General features: G+C 37.6%; 1 protein-coding gene across 2 annotated transcripts; it reads right to left on the reverse strand.

Moving 5' to 3' along the window:
• On the reverse strand, window positions 1-26,471 carry LOC132202349 (homeotic protein distal-less-like). Of its 2 annotated transcripts, none has more exons than XM_059629201.1 (3): window positions 25,538-26,471; window positions 24,589-24,773; window positions 1-1,054 (listed from the first exon to the last, which is right to left on the reverse strand). In XM_059629201.1, the coding sequence occupies exons 1-3, from the start codon at window positions 25,956-25,958 to the stop codon at window positions 584-586; spliced, it is 1,077 nt and encodes a 358-aa protein (XP_059485184.1). In that variant the 5' UTR covers window positions 25,959-26,471; the 3' UTR covers window positions 1-583. The 2 variants fall into 2 exon arrangements, with proteins under 2 accessions (XP_059485184.1, XP_059485182.1); XM_059629199.1 differs by having other exon boundaries at window positions 24,589-24,791.

Here is a 26,471-nt window from a genome sequence, read left to right on the forward strand (position 1 = left end):
TGAAATCCGATGAAGTTATATATTATACTTTTTATACAGGAAAAACATATAGAACACCTCGATTTTTAGACAGTATTTATACAATTACATTGGGACAAGTTAAAATTACCAAATTTCTCGCTCATTTCGCATTATAATTCATAGAATCAAAAAACGCTGCACTGCGTCCCTTCGCGCGAAGGGACGCCCTCAGGGTCTCGTTCTGCAACTGATATTAGTGTTTTTACATAACATCTTCTCTCGTTTTCGCGGCGACTCTTCGTAAAAGTGTGTGCAATTAATCTCTCATTTCCAAATTCTCGGCTCCAAGCACACGCGGCAGTCAAGCGAAATGACATTTATGTATATCGATTCGTGCTCTGTATGGAAACACACACGCATGATCTCCGACGGCAAAAAAAAAAAAAAAATAACCCGTCCTTTTGGGGTGTCTCTTTCGGTGCACAAATTCACAAAAGTAGTCAGTTTATGGGGGGCTCGCTGCTGGTACATACATCTAATATAATACATACAAGATGATGACACTGAGAGTGAAACACCGGCTTTTCCTTTTCGCGAACAAAAAAAAAACAGCAACCTTTTTTTAGGTGAGCAGCCCTTGGTTCATGGAGTTGGCGTCCGGGGTCTGGTACCACGAGTACTGCGGCATGTACGCGACGGCGGCCGCTGCGGCCGCGGCCGCCTGGGCGGCCGCCGACGAGGCCGGCAAGTGGTGGTGGTGGTGGTGCTGTTTCATGTCCCACGAGTTGGGTCCGGCCGGAGAGATGACGCTGTTGATGGGCGGCGACGCGGACATGAGCAGCGGCGGCGGCTGCGGCGACATGTCGCTGCCCGGCGTCGACGAGGGGGAGGGGGGGCTGCCGTGGCCGCCGATCGGGCCGCCGCCGTAGCTGCCCACGCTGTTGGGCGCGCCGGGGCTGATGCTGTCGTGGCCGCCGTGGTGGCCGCCTGGCGGAGGGCTCATCGAAAGGGGAGGCGCGCCACCGCCGCCCTGCTGCGCCGCCTTCATCATCTTCTTGTACTTGCTGCGGCGGTTTTGGAACCAGATTTTCACCTGCGAACATAAATTTGAAATTGTTTATCATCTATAAATTGTCATTGGACAAGACGCAAGTTAATAAAGTGTATTTTAGGCATAATAATTGTTTTCATTTTATTATATATCAATTACAAAAATTATAAGCAACTCCAATGAAGAATCAAGAACCCATCATCCATTTCAGCTATTTTTCAAAAATTAATGTTATTGAATTTGTTCTACTAGAGGCGTACATTTGTAAAATATTAGCATTTATATCAATAGAAATCAAATTTATTATATATTTCATATAATTAAAACGCATACGCAAAATGACTTTTAAAAATAAATTTTAAATATATGATATATAATAAAAATATAATAGTTTAATAATTGCCAAAACAAATTGCCGGGTAAAATATTTAAACAAAATAATGTTGTTGTTTTTTTTTAATTTTGATTATGTTTATATCTTTAAAGTTAATAGCTTTTTATACTTTATTACGCTTTATTGATAAAACACATATTTGCAATAATGATAATAATCGAATTCACACGTCAATGGTATAATGGCACACGCGGCCAGGCGAAAACGGAGCAATGAAGTGAGTCTGAAACCGTCTCTTTAATCTCCACATGCGGTCCCCTAGCATAACACGATAATTACAGGCGTACGGGGATGCTGCGGGAGGGCGCGACGGGGCGAATAAGTCACGTGTCGCCCCAACAATGAACGTGTAATTTATTATTCCTTTGAGTTTCTGCGACTGGCCGTGGCAAGTGCACATGCATTCGTTCACACACGGCTGAATCGAGCAGTACTTTATGCATTTCAAATAAAGTAAATAATTCGAGCAGTATTTTATTCATTCAAGTTGCATTTCATATAAAGTAAATAATAATGGAGGATTCCCTCTCTTTTTGCTGCGAATGAGTTTTAACAAATTGGCCTAGAGGCTGAATAATGGATGCTTATCTGTGATAAAAAGTAAATATGTGCACGCAGACGCGAATTTATATAATTGCACGTCATTTGTTAAAATTTAATTGCTTAATTTGGCAATGTAAATCACACGAAGCAGCTCGGTGATTTATCAAACTCTCGGCACGTTTGCCCGGTGCGCTATACAGCTCACCGGTAATTATCTTGCAATTTTTCACAATAACATCATGTTTACGGTGAGAGTTGAAAAATTGATTTTCGCTATTGCAAAATTGACCTGCATTTTCAGCTATTGTGAGAGGGCTATTCAATTTTCGTGAGAGGTCAAACAACTCCAGAAAAATATAAGTCGGATTAAGAATTTAATTTTTTTTCCTTAAATAAATAGTTTTTTTGTTAAATTTCTTATTTAAGCAATTTTTTATAACCTTTGATATTGGTTTTTATTTAAAAAGAATATATTTTTTCCTCTTTGGTGTATTTTATAATATTGCATGTTGCAAGAAAAGAAATCTCAATTTTTCGCCTAAAGTCAAACTGTCCTGCGTTATAATTCATTTTACAGCCTCGACTCTTTACAACAACCGCGGCGTCGTCGAATGCAACTCGCCAACCCTCGAGGCAGTTTTACGGAAACTTGTCGTTTTTATGCCGCCGCTGTTGCATCGACCTGGATTTTTTCCCATTTTACTGCTGCATCTCTTTCTCTCTCACTCGCTCATATAAAAATATTATTTCCTAGGTTTTTTTTATCCAGCAAATGCACACTCGCTTTTCTAATGCGTTCACGCCATAAAAGATAGCAAATGTGAAATAATTTTTCTCTGCGTGTGCGCTCGGCCAGCTAGATATACACACAAGCCTATATATAACTGTTCCCTGCACCGGCCATTATAAAAGATCATCATGCATGTTTTGCCGCTCTTTCATATACACGAGGCTAATGCGCGTTTTATTTCCATGTTTATTTTGATGACCAAACAGATTCGCCTCTGCTGCTGGACGTGATGTTTCTCATTGTGTGAGTGCCAAGTGCACAATCGTATATCCGCCAGTGGGTTTAGCCGCTGAATGGGACGCTGCGCTTTTAAAATCCCATTTCGGATTCATCCCGTGTAAGCTAGAAAAAACCGACACACGTTGCCTTTTTCAGCGAGACAAATTTTTATGGAGGCCCATAATGTACATACGTGATGACTATCTGACTTATATTAGGTGATAGTAATGGTATTTGGTTACTACACGTCCGTCCGTCCGTCCACGTCTCTATATTGTACATAATGCCCGCGTGCATGCAAAGGGTTATCTGCAGAGTCATCTTGTCCGGCTCTCGCAACATAGAGAAAATATTTTTCTATAACAAAGCAACACGCCGCGCGCTCGCGAGCATCCACATTGAGGCTACCTGAGAGTGATTCTTTTCAAACATGCCTGCACACAAATAAAATCTGAATAAAACCCGCGCCGTGTATGCATTTTTATTTTACCCCACGCTCGTTTTCCTGTTTGCATATTTTACGTCCGACAAGAGTTTTCAGCGAATAATTTCTGCACTATCTCCAGACTACAGTGACAGTTGCATAGGATAAAAATTGAAATTAAAATATTTACACCGCAAAAAAGTAAAACGTTGGCAAAGGTGCATAATTAGTGTGACAGTTCTGTTTTATCAGAGTGTGCGCACCTCGTCTCACTGTCAAATTTACTTGCATGTCCTGCATTTTCTGATATTAAATTTTGCCTCAGCACATACCATATTGTTTTGCTAAAAAGTGAAATTTAAATATTAAAAAGAGCGTCTTTTGAAATAATCAAATCTTTTAACTATAACGTAAAATGAAAATGTACCATTATTTATTAAAATTGAAGCAAATAATTTTTTAAAAACGCTCTTATTATGGAATTTAACCATTCAGCACAATTTTTTGTATGTTTTAATATGTTTCAAAAGTAAAAAGTGTAAAACCAAAAGTTTTAAATTGAACAGGTGCAAATTCAAATATATGTAATTTAACATGTTGAGATTGTAAATAATTACAGTATTCAAATTGGACACTATAATAAATTCAATAAAAAAATAATTGAAGATTTACTTTGTACCAACGAAACATTTACACGTACATGATTATTAAAAAAAAAAAATGTCTGGCAGAACAATTCATTTTTTTTGCAATTGAAATTTTTCTTCCTAAACTGTCTGCACGATTTGACAATTTGTTCAATTTAATTGGGCAATCGATCACTCGGCGCATATATAATTTAATTTCATTCCAGTACAAAAATCCGGACGAATTTCCATTTGACTGCCCAGCACATGCGAGCAGTGAGTCGAGCGAGCGACGCATTCTCGGAATTTCACGTAAACTAATTTATATACCGTGCGCAATAAAACGCACACATGCATAAACATGAGGGAGCGCGACTGAAAATTTTCAGTTTCCATCCGATCTACGGTGTTATTTTTTTTATTCACCGGAGACGCGATATCAAAAAATGTTAAAACACAATTTGGTAATTTGTTGTTATAGGAAACAGACAAGCAATTTGTCATTCCAAATTTGATACCACATCTCTCGTAGGCCGTCGCTGATCAATTAGCGAACAACAAGATAAGAGCGTTAATTAAAATTACAATATAATAGACCCGGTCGGACGGCGAACTAGCTCCATAATACCTGTACCTAAAAACTGGTGTGGTGGGGGAGGCGGTCTGTACTTTTAGAATATAAGCAGCGGGTTTTGTGTGTTTTTCATTTGAACCTTGACACAGTTTTATAGCTCATAATATGTATAGGCTTCATATGCAATCAAGTAACTATGGTAGCTGAGGATTCCACATTAACACAAACGAAGCCCTCAGGCGCATTACGTATATTTTTTATATCACTTCAATTCCCAAGCTCTTTCTTTCTTTCTCCGCATCTCTCATGCAACACGGCGGCTATTTGTTATTTTTATTTTCTTCCAACGCATGCATTCTCTCGTTCTCAGATAGACACACCGCACACATGCATGCACTCGCTGGTGTGTGTATATTTTATATGATAAAGGGCATTGTGTTTTGTTTTGTCAAACCCCCGAAGCGGAGTTCCGGGGAGCCCTGCGCAAGGAGGCAGCGAGTCAGTCGGCAGGAAGAAAGAGACACCGCCAGACACCTTGTAAACACTTACTTAGCACTGAGAAAATGGCACGGAGCACATAATATTGTATTGCAACATAGTATATATTATAAAGAAAACTTTGATCGACTGATAAGAAACAAATTTGTTTGTGTACTTGTTTGAATATTCAATTCTTTGCGAAGAGAGAATAAAAGCTTTTAATTTTTAAATAGTTTTAGGAAACTGTTTTCTCACTGTTTGGCTAATAATTTGTCATTTCCCGGCGCAGTTTACATGTTTTATGGCTCTCAACGCTTCCACCAAACGAAAACTGATAAAACACTGGACGGTGCTTTTCCACGAAACGATATAGTTTGTTTGGAAAAAAGTTCACTCGTTAAAATTATCAATTACAAAGTGGTGCAATAAAAAAAATAATCAAAAAGGAAAACGGGCCAGAGAGGAAGTAGAAAAGCAGCAGCAGGTAGAAATTGTTGAATATTCCCTTGAAGGTCACTATAGACTTTATTAGCCTTTATGTGAGGTTCATCGTCTCACTTGGTTCTTTTTTTTTAGTAGCCAACCCCTTTTGAAGGAGACGAGGACCTCACGGTTCGGATGCTGCGGGAGTGACCCACGGGCATATTCTCCAAAAACAACAAACTCCCAGCGTCCCTCTTTCTCCTCCTGCGCTGCCGTGTGTAGAGAGGGCAGTAATTAAAATTATTGGTGTTACTAACAACTACAAAGCGCACCGACCAGTTATGACGCAACTGTGCAATAAAACGGGCCCAGAACACACACACACAGAGCCGCGTGAAGTAGGTTCTCAGAATATCAGGCCGGCCTGGCTGCTGCGAGTTTGCAAGATAAAGGTGTTCTGCCGGACAGGTGTGTGTTGCGCTCGAGGACTGACTGGGGCCGGCTTTGCACCGCGAGCAACAGAGACACGCACGCCTGCTGCTAACTTTTCTCAATATGGGACGTTCCCAAGCCGCCCCCTAAAATGCCCCAATTGCAAAAAGAAAATCAAAAGTTTAAACATAATATATACTTTTATTTTACAAGTTTTATTATATAATAATTATATTTTAATTATTAAAACATTTATTTTATAATACTTTTTTTACATTTAATATTAATTTTTATATTTGTTTTATTAATTTTCAATTTCTTTTACTGAAAGTATTTAAAGCAGTAGAAAATGTACAATGAATAAATTTTAATATTTATAGCACAGTTAAATTTATTATATATGATGCAGGATATTAATTTATCATTTAACATAGTTTGCATTAAGATAATTAAATTTCAACCCACTCAAACTGTTTGGATCTATATTAAATACTAAATTGTAAGTTTTGAAAATATGAAATAAAAATATGGTGGCTGTCAATCAACCTCCAAGACTGCTCTACTCTTTGGGATTGTTAAAAGTGTATAATGAAACTTGATATTTTAACTTGAATTTTTAATAACTAACCAAATTTCAATTTTATAAACATGTTTATTACCTTTTAATTTGTTCTTAGAACCTGCATGTATAAATATTTTAGTTGCAAATTGTGTTTATCATTGAAATTTTACTTTCGATTGCATAAAAATCCATTTAATTTTTTGGTGCAGTTAAGTATAGCAAATGAAGTAATTTTAATAAAAAAGGTAATTTATGAACATTAAAAAAGCAAATTTTGTTTAATGAAAGTGATTTAGGTTTGAAGTACGAATGCCACGATTGCAAGCACGCCTGTTATATAGGCATTGACTCATACGCCCATAAATCACTAATTTAATGTTTTTAAATTCACACACTCATGCACAGCTCTGCAGTATATTTAAAGGAGCGAGAGAAGCATTAAAATCACTATTAATCCCGTCTCGTCTCGTGTTTGTTAAAATTCCACCGTATGCTCAACACACCATATAAAATCGCCGGCAAACAACAAGTTATATAGAAAATATCCTATATGCCTCGCATGTCTCTCGTCGAGAGAATCTATAAATAATAAAATCACGTTGCATTAAGGGCGCAAAGTGACGCCTCGCCGTAATTTACAACCGCGAGGTGATTAAATAATTAATAATCGGCCAATAAATCACGAGCACTTGCAGTTTTTACTGCTGCGAGAGAGCTTAAAGTGACCGTACGGCTCACTGACCTCATAAAAAACACAAGTAACATTTAAATGTATATGTTGGTAAAGAAAAGTCTTTTACATTGGATAAATGCAGTTTCACCCAGGGAATTAATATTCGCGTGTCGGCAAAACAGATGCCGAAGCCTTTTTTGTCTCTTGGTTTCCTCCCGAGTGCGCCGAGGTGATTTGCATAAAACAAGACTAAGACGACGAGTGAAAGAGAGGGGCCGGTTCTTCTCTCTTTCTTTTTCTTCCTCTGCAACGCGCGGCCCTCACACTCTTTCAGGAGGCGTGTTCAATTTTGACACATGACATTTTTCAAGCTACACACATATGCATATAGCGCACAATGTCGATGCTGAAGCGGCGGCACAAATGGTTTGTATACGGAGAACCGTTTTCAATCATGAGAGGCCGCCTTTTATTCCGGTCTGATGTGTTTGCAATGCAAATTCACCACTTTTGAGGCAGCTTTATAGGGGCTGGTCCTCCGGCCTTGCTGCCGATTTTATTTTTTTTTTCATACATTTAAAGAAGTCTTATAAGAAACATGAAAAGTCAGCATATTTAAAAAATAAAATTAGTTATGCCATAATTTTTTTTAAATTAAATTTTTTTGTATAAATTGTGGAAATACAATTACAGTATCAAAATTCTAGTCCGCTGCAGTTCCCAGACCCCTTCTAAGTATTCTTTAAATTTTTGTTCTATTCCTCGGCGCCGTTCTTTGAACCGCTTTGAACAAACGTGGTAGCTGCATTCCCGAAATTAGAGCTATATACTGCACGCTTTTGAATAATAATTAGGTGATAGGAAAAACTGCGTCCGCCAGGGAAATTATTTATATATTATTATTAATTTTATTTATTTTTTTCTCCATAGTAATTTTATTGCTGCACGTTTTGTCACGGAAAAGGAGGAAATGCTGCGCCGCCTTGGACTTATCATCGCCTTATTCTAGGTAGGCGGTGATTAAAAGGAAAAGGCGAATTGCTGGGAATCCTGTTCGCCCCGCTCGAAAAAACGAATTCCTCCGTATTTGGGAAAAGGAGGAAATTCCGAGAACGAGATCGCACGCAAATGACAGCTCGGCTTGAAATTCATATTTTATGTTCGACACACGACGATTTGTTTGTTTTGTTTTCGAGGCGAGATTTTCCAGACGAGTGAGTGCTTCTTCAGAAATATGCTTTTATGGCGGGTAATAATAATTGAGATCAAGGCCCTGATGATGACAATAGCAGGCAGATGATGGAATACACAACACACACTCTTATATTCCACCAGGCATGATAATAAGGCAACATCCTGACGTGCTTGCATTCAAAGTTTCTCCAAAGTCCCACAGAGACCTTGCTCCTTGAGTGCTGCATAAAACAATGCAATAAAAAATTTACACGCAGACACATATGTGCCGCCGCCACTGCGAAAAAAAAATGAAACGATGTGCAGATAAGCCGAGCAATTGTGTAATGAGTGCTTCAACTGCCTCTAAACTAACTTAATTTAAATGTAGTTAAGCAAATTTTTATAGCATAAATTAAGATAAAAAACATTGGATATTAAATAGAATCATTGAGAATCATTAAATCAATATTAATAATTTTTGGCATTAAATTTTCAGGTAAATTTTTATTCTAATTTTTATTTTTTGACCAATTAATAAAACGTGTCAGTTATTTTATATCATAATAAATGCATAATCTGAATATTTGCTGAAAGGGATTACACAACAGCAGCAGCAGCATCCATTGCAGGTCATGTACAAACATGTTTAATTGCTTCTGATACCTTAGAATTATCACGCGGCTCATGCAAAACGGAGCGAGAGGGTTGTGACGTCACACTAATTATAATCTCACGTTCGCGCGCGGAGATGCAACTTTTCACAAGTACTGGAGCGTATCGATATTGTAATTATTCATCAAAATGTGAGCAGGCATTTGAATGAAATGTGTAAAATATTCATGCATGCGTGCGTGTGTGGGTCTGAAATAAAATATAGTTCTCTTTTTTTTTTAGCCGAGCGCCGGAAATCATGGCACAAAAGAAGCTCTCTCGCCGGCCTTTTAGTAGCAGTTTCTTCTTTTTTGCCTGCCAAGAGAGCGCGCGGATCTTATCGCTCGTCGAATTAATACAAATTTTACTGTGCGGCTGTTAAAACAGTGTTAACAGATTTTATGTGTGTCCTATTGTGTTTTCGCACAAGTAGAAGAGAAATATATATGGCGCTGAGTGTGTGCTTAGCTTTTTTATTTCGCCAACTCACTTAGCACTTTCCGCATAAAAACAAGTCGTAAATCATTACAAAATTTTAATATAATTTTAGCAGCCGATATTAAGACACGAATTGAAAAAGGAAATCCCGGTTTTGTAGCTAAAAAAAAATATATACTAGATATTCAATATTTTTTAAATTACCTTTCCTTTTTAAATTAATTAAAATCTGATTAACACGAAGTATATATATTTTTTTGCTTCCAAAGTATTCAAAATTATTTGATTATTTGATTTGATCTGAAAACTATTTTTTCTTCAGAAAAAAATTGGCTCGTGTGATATAAATGTTTAGATTTCGCTTTCTTTTTAACTTTTAAATTAAGTTATTGGAATCAGGATTTCATTTTCAGAAAACTTATGCAACTGGATTGCAAGTGAATTCTTACACAACATTTGAAGCAATCTATGCCGTAAACCTTTCAACAGACAAATCAGCTATTTAACAAGAGAGCAAATTCTTGAGAACTGCACATACTGCACGAGATAGGGCAAAGATATTTTGTAACACACATGCATCGAGATAATGGCCCGTGTACGCCGAGTACAAAAACATTTCGCTCTATGGAGATGAGATCTTCCTCGGCTGGACCACACACCAGGCTCAACTACCGTGGACGGATTTCCCAATAAATCATGTGTGCGCGCGGGTCACTTTTGCGCTTCTCATCTTGTTCCCGCGGTGCCAAAAATAAAAACCATGAATGTGCCCGCGGCGCAAACATGACACACAACGGTGAGAGATTTCCTTCGGCCGATATTCATAAACCGAGAGTCTATTTATAAAAAAAAAGTTCTCGGCGCGCATCCTGCTGATATGATATACTTCTTTTTATATGCTCGTTCGCATATCCACAAATCAAAAGTGGTCCACCGCGCTGCTCTGCTTGCAACAGGTGCGCTCACGCTTATTAACATGTAGTCGCTCTCACACAAACACACGCGGCTACTTTTCCTAAAATACACGCTCGGCCGCTGCTGGCGATGAGGCAAAAATTAGCACCTTTTTGAATCGATTTCTGTATGGAAATATAGAGACAGCAGCTTAATCCCTCCATGTAATTTTTCTCGGTCGACTGCAGAAACAACTTTTTACACACGTGGAGCCTGCGATTAGTGCTGCCAAATTAATTTGCAAACATCATCACCGGTTGTCAGTTTGCGTACGACTTCAATGGCTATCAATGTTGATATTATTGTTTATACAATTTTTAAAAAAATTTTAGACTAATTTTTATTTAATTATATCTTTACTTTACATATTTAATGAATTTAATAAATTTATTAAAAATTTTACTTTACTATTAGAATACATTTTTCTTTTATAAATTTCAAACAAAATAGTTTATGAAAGCTAAAAAGATATAAATAATTTTCTGGTTGGCATAGTGATTAATAAAGACTATTGGAAATGACATTTGAATACTAAAAATGTCTGATACACTGATTCAAATTATTCGCTGAAATTAAATTAATTAAAATTTGACTGCTGTCGAAATCGAGTATGCTGATCAATGCGTAAATTAGTACATTAAAAACGGTTATATTGTGCTTTTCTTTTTTTATCCCAAAGCTGAATACACTCAAATTCGCATGATGAAAACACTGCTACTGTGTTTCGCGGCGGCAATCGGCCGTCCGCGTAATAAAATATGCAAATTCGCGCGCGCATGACGAATTATATTCAAACGAGAGCGCATTTTCCTCGCGCGTTCCGCAGAAGCGGCTCATCAGCTACTGTGTTTAGTGTTTCGTTTGAATCGGTCCGTCAGCAAGAAGTGTGCATTTCATGACCATGAAGACACACACTCGCATTTTTATTATATTCCATACTTTATTACCATCGCGGTGTGACCTTGCGGTGCCGCGCGCGGCAGAAAGGAAGAAAAACTCGTTTTATGCCAAGAAATTAGAAACACATAAATCAAGAAAAATGAGAGCCGGGGAAAAAAATCAGTATACATGGGACCGATAACGTTTTATAATAGTAGTGCAATTGCAGGAAAAAACGCCAATCCTGGAATGTATGCAACCGAGAATGTTTAATTACTTGCGGAGGAATTCCGATCGAAAGCAGTCTTTGCAAGCGCATTATTTTTCGCGTTTTTTGCATAGAAAAAAAAGAGAAATAAGCAGCGTGTGCAATGCGAACAGATATAAATTTATGGCACGGTCGGTTGAGCTTTTGACGGGCAGCTAAGGAACCCGGCTCCGACTGCTGCTTCGCTCCTATTTCCTGGCATACAAACGCACAATAAAATTTATAATTTTCCGACGTTCCCCTTATGTTTTATTACCAACACCCTGCGCCTCCCCCCAGAGGCCGCGCCGAAACGCGAGACCCTGACCGTGTAATAAATAAAACGATGTGAGAGAGAAAGAAAGAGACGTCGCGCATCACAGGAACTATTTATATAAATTTATGAAATTATATTATTCGGACCATCCGCCACCCCCGAGAGTGAAAAATTTCTTCCTCTCAAACCGACCGGACAAGCAAGTGGAACTTTTTTTGTGTTCGCGGTGTTACACAATGCTTCAGACAAAAGGTGCGCGCTGCGCATGAGAAAAATCAGTCAGCCTGAAAGTTTGTTATCCCTTTGTTGCTGCATTGTGCGTGAGTCATAAAACGTATGTATGTGTTCAGATGCAGATAAAAAATTCACTGGATACAAAAATAAATTTCCAAAGTTGCAAATAAATAAATGCAAAACTCCATAAACATTTATAATTCAAGAATTGAAATTTTTTAATCTTCAGTAAATTTTCAACACTTTATAAAAGCAACAAATTGCTCATTTTTACACCCTGAAATATTTTGTCCTCAAAAACTTAATTTTAAAACCTTTAACGTAAAATGAAAATTTATGGAAAAATCAGCAAATCTAAACTTTCCAGTGAATAGGAACGTCAAAACAAAACAAAAATATAATTGTCCAATCATTTCTCTCTCTAAATCTCCAATAATGCTTTAATTTGTGTCTTCCCTTGAATTACAGGGACATCAATAACTTCCATAGAAGGAAACTGTACTCTCAATGCAATAAAATTCTTCTTCCAACCACTCTAATGTAACGCTTATACTAAAGGTCAATTAATTTATAATTAATTAAGGAGAGAAAATTAATATTTCATAAGAAAATCTTCTTTTAAATTATTGCCTTTTGTGATGGCATAAAAACGCAGAATAAGAATAAATAATTTAAATAACTTTAATATTAATTTAAAACAAATTACAATAAATAACGATTAATTTTTTCTCTATAAAGTTATATAATTAATAAAAAAATATTAAATATAAAATGTTTTTAAATATGTTTTACAATTGTAAAGCAATATTATAATTCCTGCTTTTATATCAATTAGGAGAGATCTTTGTAGAGATAAAACTGGACACTTTTCGCACAAAGTGGAACAAATGAGCGCGCTGCTCGGCGTCAAAAAAGTAATTTACGGTCGCCGGTCGGATTCCTATTTCAGGGCCGGTCGCGCACTGCACACCTAATGAAACAAAAAGGCAGGGGCGCCTCGTCTCACTGCCCATCGAATAAAACTCTCAATGCACCGCGGCAAAAACATGCACGGGCGCGTTATTATTGTTTCCTGTCAGCCCGCGAGAGCTTGTAAATCAGCTCTATTTGCTGATAATTAGCGTCTAATTACTGGTTGCGGCGACCGAAGGGTGAAAGGCTACACTCGGGGATTATTTTTCAGCAACCCTCTATCATGGGATCAAGTGCACGTGCTCGCGACAGCGCAGATGCGGCGCGGCCCTGAGAGAGCTGCAGCCGCCGACACGGGGGCGAATTATTTCCATACTCTCTCTTCGCACCCCTCGCCAGTGAGAAAAGAGAAAGTTCAACTTTGATCGGCAGCAAAACGAATTATTTCACTTCCTGCTTAACTTTTCCCTCTCTTGATTTTAAATATGAATTTTCAAAGCACGTCAATATGATCAAATCACTTTGAACCTTTTCTGTTTTGTTTGCAGATTAATTGTTTTAAAAAAAGGAAATTTTACGATTTGTTGATTGAATTAATGCAGCTCCTTATGTGTTGAGAACCGCTTTTAATTACATGATTTGGTTTATAAATAAATTTAATTTGAACTGCCGCTGTATAGCTCGGAGTGAAATTCGTCGGCACGAAAAGGCTGCTTTGAATCGACTCCGGTGTTTTTTCTCTTAAACTAATTATTGCAAGACCAGTCTTTCTTTTTTCATGCTCGGCACATCTGACTTCTTTCTCGCTTTGGCGTTGATTTCCTGTTACAGATACGTCCATCACATCAAAATCTACCAAAGCAACACCTTTGCAAAAGCGTGATTCGTTTTCGTTAAACGCGGTTTCCCATATTTAATTAGCCGCAATCGGCGCGGCGCGTCTTATTGAAATTAACTCGCTCGCTGGCACACAAAATTATGTATAAATATTTTTCTAGGAAAGTAATTAAACGCAAAATTAAATGCTTTATGCCGGTGCTGCATACATGAATATGCAAAAATTTACAACTCGCTGTTTCGTTTAATTAGTTATTTTTTTATGACCAACTTCTGAAAAGTTCATCAACGATGGCATACACACTATTTATTATCAACACAGCTTTTTCTAAGTAAACGCAATTTTTTTAAAATACTCGAGGCATCAACAAACGCGTTTCTCCCACATTCGCACAAATCACAGCGTGTTATATGCCAAAATTAGGCGCTTCGCGGAATCATTACCGCACTGCAAACGCAATTACGAATTGTCACCCTGAAAATTATAATGAAGGAGAGGCGTGAAGCGTTTTTCGTTTCAGATTTCAGAATAATTGAATTCCAAGAATTGATGCCTACTTAAACAGCAGGTCATGGAGTCACAAGCTCGAACAAAACGCCGGATTTGTTTCTTATTCCAACAAGCTGAGTAATTACAAAACTGTTTTGCAGGTGACATATTGCATGTACCGAGTCTTTATCTCAAAAGAGTATTATTGCAGTTATTCACTCTGTTTTTGCAACAAAACGCCCAATTTTCTATACCTATCAAGGTACAGAATCTATCTAACAAAGTATAAGTCAAAAGTCACAAAATTCTAGTTTAAAAAATTTCCAACTTGAAATTGTTTTAAAAACATAATCAAGAAATGGAAATGCATTATAATAATAGTGTTTATAATTATGAAATCTATACTAGTATTTTTTAATTAAAAATTGCTTTTAATATAAATCAAAATGCATAAATTGTATTTCCTAAAATAAGACATTGCTTAAAAAAAATGCAGTCACATTATTTTAATTATCCAGTACCATAACCAACAACTTTTTCTTTTTCTCCAAAATAAATGTTTTTCAACAATACGTGTGTAAACAATGTGATGTAACAAGTTGGACAAATAAACAACAATAATAAAAAAAAACCTCCCTGTACATTATAATTTTAACCTAATCATTAATGCGCTTGCAAAAATAATTTTAATTTGTACAAATATTTAAAAATCAAATTTTGATTTCAAATATTCTTTAAGATTTACAAAGATATTAAAATTTAACTTAATAATAACGACAATGTTATAGGAAACAATGTTTAGCTTTTATCGCAATGCAATAAACAATATTATTTCATGGCTTATAGTTAATATATTTAGCTGCAAGCTGAAAATAATTGAGAGCAGGATTATAAAATTTTATGTTAATCCAATGTTATAGTTTTAATTGCTGAGTGCAATAATTATACTTGAAGGGGACATACGTTTACTTTTCATTATCGTCGTCGACGACGTGTTGCACTCAATCACGGCAAATTACACTCTACAGTGCGTAATGCATAATTTATATAGAAAACCACCTCGGCACTGCTACTATTATATTCAATCAAAACAAAAAGTCAAAAAATTATTCCGCGCTACCAGACAGTGTTGCAATGAATTATTCCCATTGGAATTATATGATTTACTGCCTTTTTTTCTGTGCACGGTCCCCGGAGCGACCGATTAATTATTAATTTAAGCACCTCGCGCGACACATTACGGCTCAATCAGTCTTTTGATTTTTACGAGAGTGCCGGTGAATGAATTTTATTAGTCGTAATTAACGACGATTCGTTTGTTTTTATTTGTGCGCGGCGCGTATAGTTGGGCAATCGTCGGGGTCTGGGTGCAGCGAAAGGCAGCAGCCAAGCCAGCCCGAGATGACTCAAGGCTAGCCACTAACTTTTTACAATGCATGCATGCCGCGGCCGCCGCCGCCGCCGCCGTGCGCGGGAATGCCTTTATATACAACGCACACAAATATGAGAAATCAAACGATTGGTTAACCATTTCGCAGCGGCCGCATTCGTAATTTATTTATGCACCACGCCGCGGAGCTGCGCCGGAGATTTTCAAACGGCCGCAGCATTTTATTTCCCAACAATGACATAACAACTGCGCCATGAGAAACGCTAATAAAGATATAAAAGTTGATTTTCTCCAGCGTAACATGGAAATTTCTGAATTGCATTCAAATTTAAAATAGTTAACAGATATTTATATATAAGAGCCAAAAATTTAGTAAATAATATAAATTTTTCAAATGATAATTCAAATGGTAATGAAATTTGGATGATTTTTTTTCTCCAAATATTCCGCTTTTTTCATAATTGAATGCAAAAATAAATTGTAGCACATGTGGCATGAAAATGATTCAGGTCATGGTTTTTGATTATGACAATTTAATTGAGAAATTATTATATTTGCCGAGCTAGGGGATCTGCAGCCACACGCGGGGGAGACAAATTCGGGCTATTATTTGTCACACACACTGGGCGGGAAATTCAATAGTGCTGCTGGTCGATGGAGTCATTAACCCGCATCGTGGTGCGCACACGCCGCCCGTCAATGAAGATGTAGATCACTCGCTGATAATTGCAGAGCGCATTTGTGCAAATTGGCGATTTGTGTCCATAAATATAATTCTCGATTGCAAGACATCCTTAATGGCTCGTACTCGTACACTTATTATCTTGTTAGCGGCCCATCTCCAGATCTCATCTCTGCCCCCCGAACGAATTTTTCACTCTGCTGAAGCGCGTGTGCGCTAAAGATGCATCATTTTTCATGTTATACGTACACTCTGATTTACGAGAAATAGATTGAAAAATTTGTCTGATATGAGCGATGCGCATATACAAGCGCCGACTGGATAAACACACGTTACAGAATTAATACACGATAATTAAATTATAATTATAATAATCGCCGCATTCTCTCTCGCGCCTCGTAATATCGTCATCACCCGCCGCACAAACCAAACACGGCACCCACCTTCATATATCATGCACGGAAATGAGTTTTGCCCCGAGAGAGCGGACTTGTGTGTAGAAAAAGTTGCTCCTCTACGAAAATATTTTTCTTGCTCGTTTTTAATTTTTCATTATCTCCAACAACAATATATGTATATACAAACGCCCTTAGACACCGCCGCGTGTGTGTGCGTCTCCTCTTCGTCTTCTCGGCTGTGTCGGTGCGCGTGATCGGACCCGCCTCTCCAAACCCACAAGGCTACGTGGTACTGAAAAAATAATTTTCTCCGGGGATAAATTCGCCCGACCGACAGACCGAGAGAGAGAGAGGAAGACGTCCAAGGACCTTTCTTGTCTTTTCGCTTTTTATGAGGAAAATTTTAGTAGAGTCCAAATCAAGTTTTATATCCTACGGCTCTGAATGAGTGGAGAGAAAATTTTTAGAAAGAGAGATATAGAGGGTGGAGGAAAGATTTTTGCAAGAAAAAGGGTTTAAAAGAGGAGAGTTCTTAAGAAATCAATAAAGAGGACGTCACTTCTCTACTCCGCAGCGTGTTTATATATTCTACTGTAAAGAAAAGTAGTTGCGATGAATAGAAAAAAATGAACACTTTATTTTTAAAAGATGAGCTTGCTTTTAAAATATAAACAAAGCATTTTTTTAACTTAAATAAGCATCTTAAACGACTGATTAAAAATATTTTAATATTTTACTAAAATTATAAATTAATTTTATTCTTTTTTAATTGTTTTTTTTTAACAATTATTTGGATGTATTAAAAAAAAATTAAAATCAATCGATCATTTGAGTTACAGCGTTTTTTTAAAATCACTTAACATAAAGCTGTATATTAACTCGTTGCTCATATCTTTGTAAAATTAATTCAATTAAAAATAATATTCTCCATCATAAGACTTGGATCTAGAAATTTCATGATATGCTAATGTAATATCAAATATTAACTATTGTAATTTAACAATCAATCTGATATATTGCTTGAAGAATGGATATTGATCAAATTTCAAGTTTTCTGGGTGGCTTGACATTTGCTTGTTTGGCTTGTTCCATATTTCAATATCTCGCAATCAGAACTCTCACATATAATAAAAAAAGATTTCTTTTATTCACGTCCCCTGTATGCATTTTGTATTGTTAATTGTGACGCTGAATGGCTATATTAAATTTCCTCCTCTCCACTTTAATCCTGGCTGAGCGCGCCGCGGTCCCTATGGTCCTGGCCGCGCGACGTACGAAACAATGGAGCGGCTATTTGCCATTACAAGATGGATAACATTGTTCTCCAAATTAGTACCGGCTCGTGACTTAACTGCATTAAATTTGTATATATATATTGTTTCCCCTCGGAACAATTTCGCTTTCGACAGATCACTTATGCGTGTGCAACGTCGGAGACCAAATTGCTCTATCAATATGCGTGCCGATCTCTTTATTAGGGTGATTTTCGTCTCTTTTTGCGTTCCAAACGAACCAAGGACTCTTTGTAATTAATTCTGACGGGAACGGGAAAAAATGCGACGCAGACACGCCTACACTATATATACATGGAAAAAAGAAGCAGGCGCTCACGAGAGAGTTTCGCAGCGGATATCGCCGCCCATGCGACATTGTTTTTGTCAGTGTTGCAATTTAGGCTTATTCCAACGCTATGGCTGTGCGTGCATCCCATTTTATATTATATTTTTCGCATTTATTTTTAACCACTGCACACGAAGGAGCGCCTTGCTTGGTGAGGATTGCGAGATGGCGAGAGAGGAGTGGCCTTGTGCGTTTCCAGCAACTGCATATTATTTCCAAAAGCATGCAGCGTGCCTTTCCACCAGCTCGCGTGAAATTTGGTAAAGCTGTGAGAAATTTCACTCTCTGGCCTGTCGCAAACGCCAATCTTTCCAAGATCACGATATTTTTAGTGTGGCATTGAAAGCCACTTGGTTCGCTTATTCAGTGGAGAATGTTTTTTTTATCCCTTTACTATATTTAGTAAACGTGCCCACTGGGGAAATGGACACAAATCAATAATTGCAACTTGCTGTTCCTGAGGGCCTTTGCAATTGGAAAGAGAAAAAATAAAATAACTACAAGACCAATTAAAGATTTGAAAGTATTATTTTAACATAATAAAATATTTATGTGAATTTATAATTTCATTTTCAAAGTATTGGAGCATAGTAAGCAAAATATTTAAAAATATATAATTTTATTATTTCAAATGAAATTCACGGCCAAATTGCTAAAGACCGAAAATTAAGCACTTCCAAAATAAGGTATTACAGAATTGATAATTCGTTTCAGTTGAAATTTTTAATTTTGAATGATTGAGTAATTCTATAATAAAATTTTAACACAATTTGCAAATTTACAGAAGCAATTTGACTGATGGCGCCGGCGGATTTGGTGCTCGCAACTTGAACTCTTTGTCGCTAACAACATGATAACAACAATTTGCTGGTAGTCCGGAATTCCAGGAATCCGACACTTTTATTGTTTTACACCGAAAAAAGCGCATGAAAATAGGGTCTTTCCTCTTTACAATCAATACAAAACTCGGTTGTGCTGGTCGCTCGGTGCTGTAGATGCATGCTATTGATAAGAACACCCGCCAGCCCGCCCGCGCTACTCTTTCAACGCCGCACCACCATTCAACCCAACGACCTAAAGCTCTGATGATGCATTTCCATTCAAAATTCGCACTGGCAAAAGTTACTATTGCAATTTAGTTAAGTGTGAAGAATAGCTGAAATAATTCCATTTGAAATTTTTCTAGTATCGAAAAGAATAACCCTTTGTGAGGTATGCAACCTGCTCAACCGTAGTGTCAAGCGGTTTGCTGATTGGATCTCCCTAAAAAATTATTGATTCCAGTATTTATGATTTTGTACATTAATATAATTAATAGGTAATTTGAGTATCCATTTCCATGATTTTTGCTCATTAATTTTCATACAAGGTTTGACAGGTGCTGAAAATAATGCATTTTTCCCACCCCTCTGCGTTATTTCTGCCCCCAGACGCGTGCACGGGCAATTTGTAAGACAAAACATTTCGTAAAAAGGCTGTTTGCTCTGCGGTCTGGGGTGCGATTTCGTGTCATTGCATGCGTTTTCAATAACGTGCCGAGAGGAGGAGTCGGCGGCATAAATTTCTTCTTTTCCACCGCGGCAGGCAGAACAAACACATACAGAAAATGTGATGCAATAATTTTTCCTGGCTTCTTGTGTAAAAACGCAGAGAGCGGCTCCCCCATGCGAGAAAGAATATAATATGCACGCATCGGGCAGACCGGCCGACCAACAGTCGGCCCTGCGTGCTGCTGTTTGTGTGTTTTCTGATGACACGCGAGGCTCGACCAAAGGGACCCGCGGGTCCCAACAGAAAACATACACAGAGTGCAAACCGACTGCTCTGCATGTCAGTTTGCGTTTTATCAACACACACACACAATAAGTGTAATTCTGGTGTACAATAAATTTTTATCATCCCAGCAAACAAACGCACTGAGTGAATGACATATGTACACGCGGCACTTTATTATTATTATTATTGAATAATGAAACGCTGCCAACTGTCATCAAAACGTACAGAAAAAACAATTATTCCATTTAATATATCAAGATTATTATTATTTTAAATAATTTAAATTTAAGTCTCTTCTTTTTAATTCTCAAAAAAAAAAGGATTTTTTTTCCACAATATAATGTGACGCTTTTTGTTGATAGTGCTGGTCTGTTTTGGGTTGATAAATTTCACTGTGTAACATTAAGTTTTCTTTTTCTTTTTTGATAAGGCCCTTAAAATATATCATGTGTGCGCCGGTAGTGAAGTGAAGTGAGATTGTGTGATTCTATTAGTTGACGTTTGTTCGTCCATGACGCACACTCGCATGCTTTTTTCCACTTTCTTTCGAGACAAATTAACGTTTAAGAAATGAAAAATATATAAAAAAGATAAAATTTACCTGCATGAGACAGTGTGTGGTGCTGATAATTTTCAGTGCTAACGGCCTCTTTTTTTATAAAATAATGTGAAGGACTGGAGGTCTTTTTTTATTTATATAAAACGTTTTGCAGTTCTTGATTTGCCATGGTGGAATGCAATTATTTTACAAAAAACAACGAAAAATATTTATCTCTTGGCGCAGGTTATCAACAAGAAATGGGTTTTTCAGTTTTAACGACGTCCGGAAAAAAGTAAAAGCAGGGCAAAAAGTGTTGTCAAAAATAAATATGTCATTCATAAATTATAAACGAAAAATCACCAAGGAAAAAGCATTTTTCAGCACGTTTCTTTTTCATTCATTCATTTGTCTTTGTTCCACTGTGTGTTTTTAATTGTCCAGCAATTATGGTCAAATTATTCTTATCCGATTTTTCCGCGCCTTAATTAATGCTTGTCAAATTAATCAAGCATTATTGTGCAGCCGCCGCGGTAGTTAAGAGAAGTGTGAACTAAAACGCAGCACGCGGTGCTCCAGTGCTTAGATGATTATAATTATTAATTTCGGGGATTAGTCCGCGAGATTTTTGGGCCAATGTCCGCGCGCGTTTTGCTTCTCGTCGCTCCGATGCATGCGAGTACAGTCGTGTGTGCATATTATTATGAACATATGAGTGAGTGTGCCCGTGAATTATAAATTATTTCCACACTCGCTCTCCGCTCGGCGGCAATTAAGTGCCGAGTATTTTACATTTTTAGGCTGTGTTCTCGTTTTAATTGTGCGCGCAATCGTGGAAGCGTGTCCTGCACAATTACCACGCGTTTGTTAACACAGGTCAGGAATTTTTGATACATATAGTTTTTTTTTTTAATATTATTGAACTTAAAAGTGGAGTGAAGTACGAGTTCAAGGAAATGTCGCATTTATACAAAAAATTATTCAATAGTGAAATTTTGAATAAGTTAATTATTTGAAACAGCATTACTTTGAAATTTATTTTTGCAATTATTACATTTTGAGCACTTTTAAAAGAAATAATATCAGCAGAAAATTTTACTTCTTTAAATAAATAAATTGTCTGTTCACGATTGTATATATTTACGAAATATTTTCAGCTTTTCGTAATAATTTTGGCCCCAATATCACCCTCTCCTTGTTTTTTCTCAAAGGCGTCCATTTTTAATGACAAGACAGCCAAGTTTTCCTTATCACATACCAAAGATACTGAGCAATCAAATTCCCAGGAAGACAGGAACTGCACAGAAATTGCGTCGGAATTTTTTTCCCCTTCACTGCTGAATACGAATGTTGAATTTTATTACTGCCTGAATATATTTTTCTTTCCGTGGCATGGAAAATTTAATATACAAAATAATCGAACTCTCCAATCAAAACGAGAAGGCCATCATTTTTTCACCACCCAGAGATATACTTCTCCTCTTTATATAGAAGACACATTATTCACTCTATAAATTATATAAAAGTCTCGGCCCGTCAAAACGGCGCGCGGGATTATTTTCATGCGCAAGGCTGCGGTGGCGGCTCATGGATTTTATTATCAATAACTTCAATCAAAATTGCTGTTGGACCTCCTTACGGCTTCCATTCCTTGCCTCAATAAAGAAAGCCAGCACATTATTCTCTCTGCCCATTCTTGTGCACGAAGAATGAGATATGGCTGCGCCTTCTTCTCCAACATAATATTGAACGTGCGCCCGCGCTCGAGAGAGAGAGAGAATAAGGAGATGCTCAGACTTTATAAAAATTTAATAACAGTCATTGTAGCTTGAAAACTGTAATCAAACAGAAGTTCCAGTGGACACACTTAATTTACAAGCTTCTAACAGGTCTGATCTCTCTTGGCGATTTTACAAAAGAGCGATTGAATAAAAAAAAATTTAAAAAAATTATACATTTTTCTGAAGTTTTGTTCTATTTTATTCAGGAGGTTTTTCGGCCGCGTCCGCAGTGCTCCGTGGCAAATTTGAAATCCTGGCTTTTTTATACCAGACGAGACTTTTGCTCCCGAGAGAAAGACGGCGTGTTATACGCTCGCTCGCTCGCTCTCGTTTTATTTTATACACGAGACGTACATTCAGAGCAGCGATATAGAAAAATGCTATCGGAGGCCAATTTCTGATTTCACGCGCAGCGGAGTGCAAGAGACTACAGTAGCTCAATCGGTTGCTATGGTTACTCGGCAGGCTCCGCTCTAACAATGGGCCAAGAAATATACAGCGGCAGCAGGAAAGCAGCACCACCATCATTTCTTTCTCACGAACCACGTCACTTTTCACAGTTTTTGTATCGTCCAATGCAATGGCGCTGACTCCGGCGCAGCATTCCATCTTGGTGCTCCACGCAGCACCGACACATTTTCCGCAAAATTTCAATAATTTTTTTTTTTTTTAACTAAAGATAATGATAATCTAGTGTTTCATCCCATATTTCTTTACGGTCTTATTTTATTCTTAATTTTGACAAAAAGAAATTTCATGGCTAAAATCACAAAACAATCTGTTAAGAATTCCTTTCCTTTTTTTTAAGTTCAATTAATATGTTAGTGCAATTGGACGATTAATCAAAGCAGAAGAGGAGACCTGAAAAATATTTTTAAATACTATCATAAAGGTTACTGTCGTGGACTTGCAACTATAATTTATTATCTATAAGTTTAAAAATTTCTTGCTAGTCAAAAATGTTTAGAGTAAAATTCTAATAATTGATGTATAATTTTAAAAACAAAAATTCCTGATAAAATTATTTTAATATAGTAAATATTAAATTGTTAAAAGTAAAATTTTTAATAAAATTAACATTAAAACTTTATAAAAGTATAGTAATATTATTATTTTTACTATTTTACATTACTTTGCTTACATTGAGACATAACAATTTGAAAACTATTGTGAAATTTAATAAATCGTTTTTTTTTTGCAGTTTTTTTTATACCAATATTGTATGCACACGCACATACTAGATACTTCTCAAGTTACGCTCATTCCAATTTTCATAACATGATAAATTATTATTTGGACAAAGTGCAGCCAAGAGAGTCAATTATCAAACAAGTTGTTAATCGCGCGCCGTGGTGGCTCGGCGCTTAATTGGGAAACAAACTAATTGGCTTTTCATACCGTGCACGCGCGGCGCTATAGCTGCGATTTCAGCCGTTTTCCGAACAGCCCCTGTGTACATGTTGGTCGAAGTATAACAAGCTGCGTCAAAAGGGGCGAGTTTTATACATGCAGCAGCCCTTGTTGGCGGGCTGGATTATGTTCAAAGCGGCAAAGCGGATTTTCAACATGGATGGGGTGCGAGTGGCGATATTCGGTTGCAAAGAGATATGCTCGGGTAACAGAGCAGCGCGCCGGCGAATTAATTAACCTTTGTATATCAGTTTTCAAAAATGGAAGTACTTGTTTCGAAAACGCTAACAGCGCCGGGAAAGAGTAAAGAGGCTCTCATCATTATCCCTCTATTATGCAGAGAGTAAATTTTTAACACTTTTCCCTCAATGAAGATAATGAAGGTAAAATGTCGACTTTGTATATATTAATTCATTATAAAAATGAAAAATATAAAATCCTTTTATGAAAGTTGAGAAGTTCCAATTTAAATAAGAGGGCACTTTTAATATTTAATGGAGAAATTTTAGACGGCCTGTGTCGCGCACAAGCGGGCATGCATATAAATGTGGGCTTGAACATCTGCGCCAAATTTTCGCACAAATCATATTCTGGTGGTTCGAATAAATTAACAATCAATCTTCATAAAAGAGAGAGATCAAAAAATTCTTGTTTTCGTTTCGAGTGAGTTCAATGCACGGCGCCGTTTTTGTGATAAAAGTTGAGGATGAATTTAAATATTTAAAATAAAGTTTGACGTTTCTTACCTGAGTTTGCGTTAGTCCAAGGGAAGCGGCGAGTTCTGCTCTCTCGGGGAGCGCGAGGTACTGGGTTCGCTGGAATCGTCTGTTCAGCTGCTGCAGTTGCAGACTCGAGTAAATTGTGCGCGGCTTTCGCATTTTCTTTCCCTTGCCGTTCACCCTGATTCCGGTCGGATCGTCTTGGCCTTTTTCTGAAAAATATTTTTCAACTGCTTGAGTTGCGCTCTGAATCGTACAAAAACTATTGTTGGCAAAAAAAATTTGATATGAATGAAAATAAATTGACTGTAATTTGTACTTTAATAACAATATAGATTTCCGATTTTAATTAGAGGCTCAAATGATTTAAATTTTTAACTTCTCATGTAAAACATCTTATAAATAAGTAAAATAATTGAGAATAGTGACCAATATTTTTTTTTTTTCAAATATTATCCAACTTTTGATCCATCTATTTGTTACATCCTAAAAATATTTTAGTATTTCACTTCAACATCTGACCATAATTTGTGAAAATTGAATGAAATTCTTTTTTATAATTTCCATGCACAAAATTTCTTTAGTAATTTTTTAAATAAAATGTTTCTAAATGTTAACAGGTAAATTAAACAATAAAATATGCATTAAATTAATTTTTTTTAGTATTTAATATATTTTAATATTATTTTAAATAAAGAGTAATTTATTTAATTTTATGCAAATATTACAAACAAAAATTATCATTGCAACATTTATTTGTTTTTAAATGTTTTTTTGTGTGTAAAAGGAAAATTATGAATGTCTTAATTTGATAAAAAATATTATTAATACATAAATTGATATTGAGATGAGAAAGTAATAGTGATAAATTCAATTCTTCATAATTCTAAAGTGGTTCCAGTTTTAACTAAATATTTAAATATTAAATAATCGTGAAATGAAAAAAAATAATTATATAAAATAATGGAAGACTCACCATCTTTGGGTGGAGACGCGCACTGAGGAGGGTAGGCCCCGAGGTGGTGGTATCCGCCGTAGGAAGGGTGGTGGTGCGGCTGGTGGGCGCCGCCGTGATGCATCGCCGGCGAAAAGGTGTAGGCGCCCAACGCGCGGGGCTGACTAGCGGCCGACGCCTGCACGGCTGCCGCGAAGCCTGCTGCCGCGACGGCCGCGTGGTGATGGTGCTCGGAAGGGTGGTGGTGCTGTTGCGCCTGCACGTGCGGGTGGTTGTACCTGAGCGAGCTCGGGGGGTAGCTGGAGACGGCGTTCTGCTGCAGCTCGATGAAGGCCGACTTGTTGCTGCTGGCACTCGAGTTGGGGGTGGCGGTGCCCCCGTCCTGGGGGTGGTGCTCGCCACCCATGTCGCCGCCGCCGCCGCCACCGGCCGTGTTGGTCATCGTCGACGGCGTCGAACTGCCTCCGGCGCCACCCCCGGCCCCGTAAGGGCTGCCCAGGTCCGTGAAGTTTAACGTCGTGGCGGCCGGCGATTGTCTCCACAAACTACACGCGCCCTGCGGCTGGCTCGTCGCTCCCGAGATGACGCTGTTGGGGGTGCTCGCCTGCTGCGGGCTCGTCGACACCGGCTCGGGGTTGAAGTACAGGCCGTCGCTGCCCTGCGACTCCGTTTTGAACGTGTAGCGCGCTATGTTGGACTGCGGTGCTCTGCTGCACCGCAACTCGCTCGATTCGAAAACGCCGAATTTCGTTCACCAGCAGCTTTTCCTCATTGCAAATAACAGGCACTCCGCTGTCCCATGTCACAAGTACAATTCACAATGTCACTCTGTCGGTCACACACCTGTACGTATATAATTGCCGTGCACACGTGTGGTGGTGCTGATGGTGTATATAATAGGGCTGCAAATTGCTATGGCAAATAATCGACTGCGGCACTTGCGCCTTCCGCTAGC

Source organism: Neocloeon triangulifer, unplaced genomic scaffold (genome assembly GCF_031216515.1).
Source record: "Neocloeon triangulifer isolate White Clay Creek 2 clone unplaced genomic scaffold, ASM3121651v1 ptg000015l, whole genome shotgun sequence".
Classification (NCBI taxonomy): Eukaryota; Metazoa; Arthropoda; class Insecta; order Ephemeroptera; family Baetidae; genus Neocloeon; species Neocloeon triangulifer.

Excerpts from the sequence above, each read along its gene's own strand:
- LOC132202349 (XM_059629199.1), bottom strand. The coding sequence starts at position 25,958 with ATGACCAACACGGCCGGTGGCGGCGGCGGCGGCGACATGGGTGGCGAG. Across the intron at positions 24,792-25,537 it reads CGCGTCTCCACCCAAAGATG|TTGAAAAATATTTTTCAGAA; the intron begins GTGAGTCTTCCA and ends CAACTCAAGCAG. Across the intron at positions 1,055-24,588 it reads TTGGACTAACGCAAACTCAG|GTGAAAATCTGGTTCCAAAA; the intron begins GTAAGAAACGTC and ends TTATGTTCGCAG.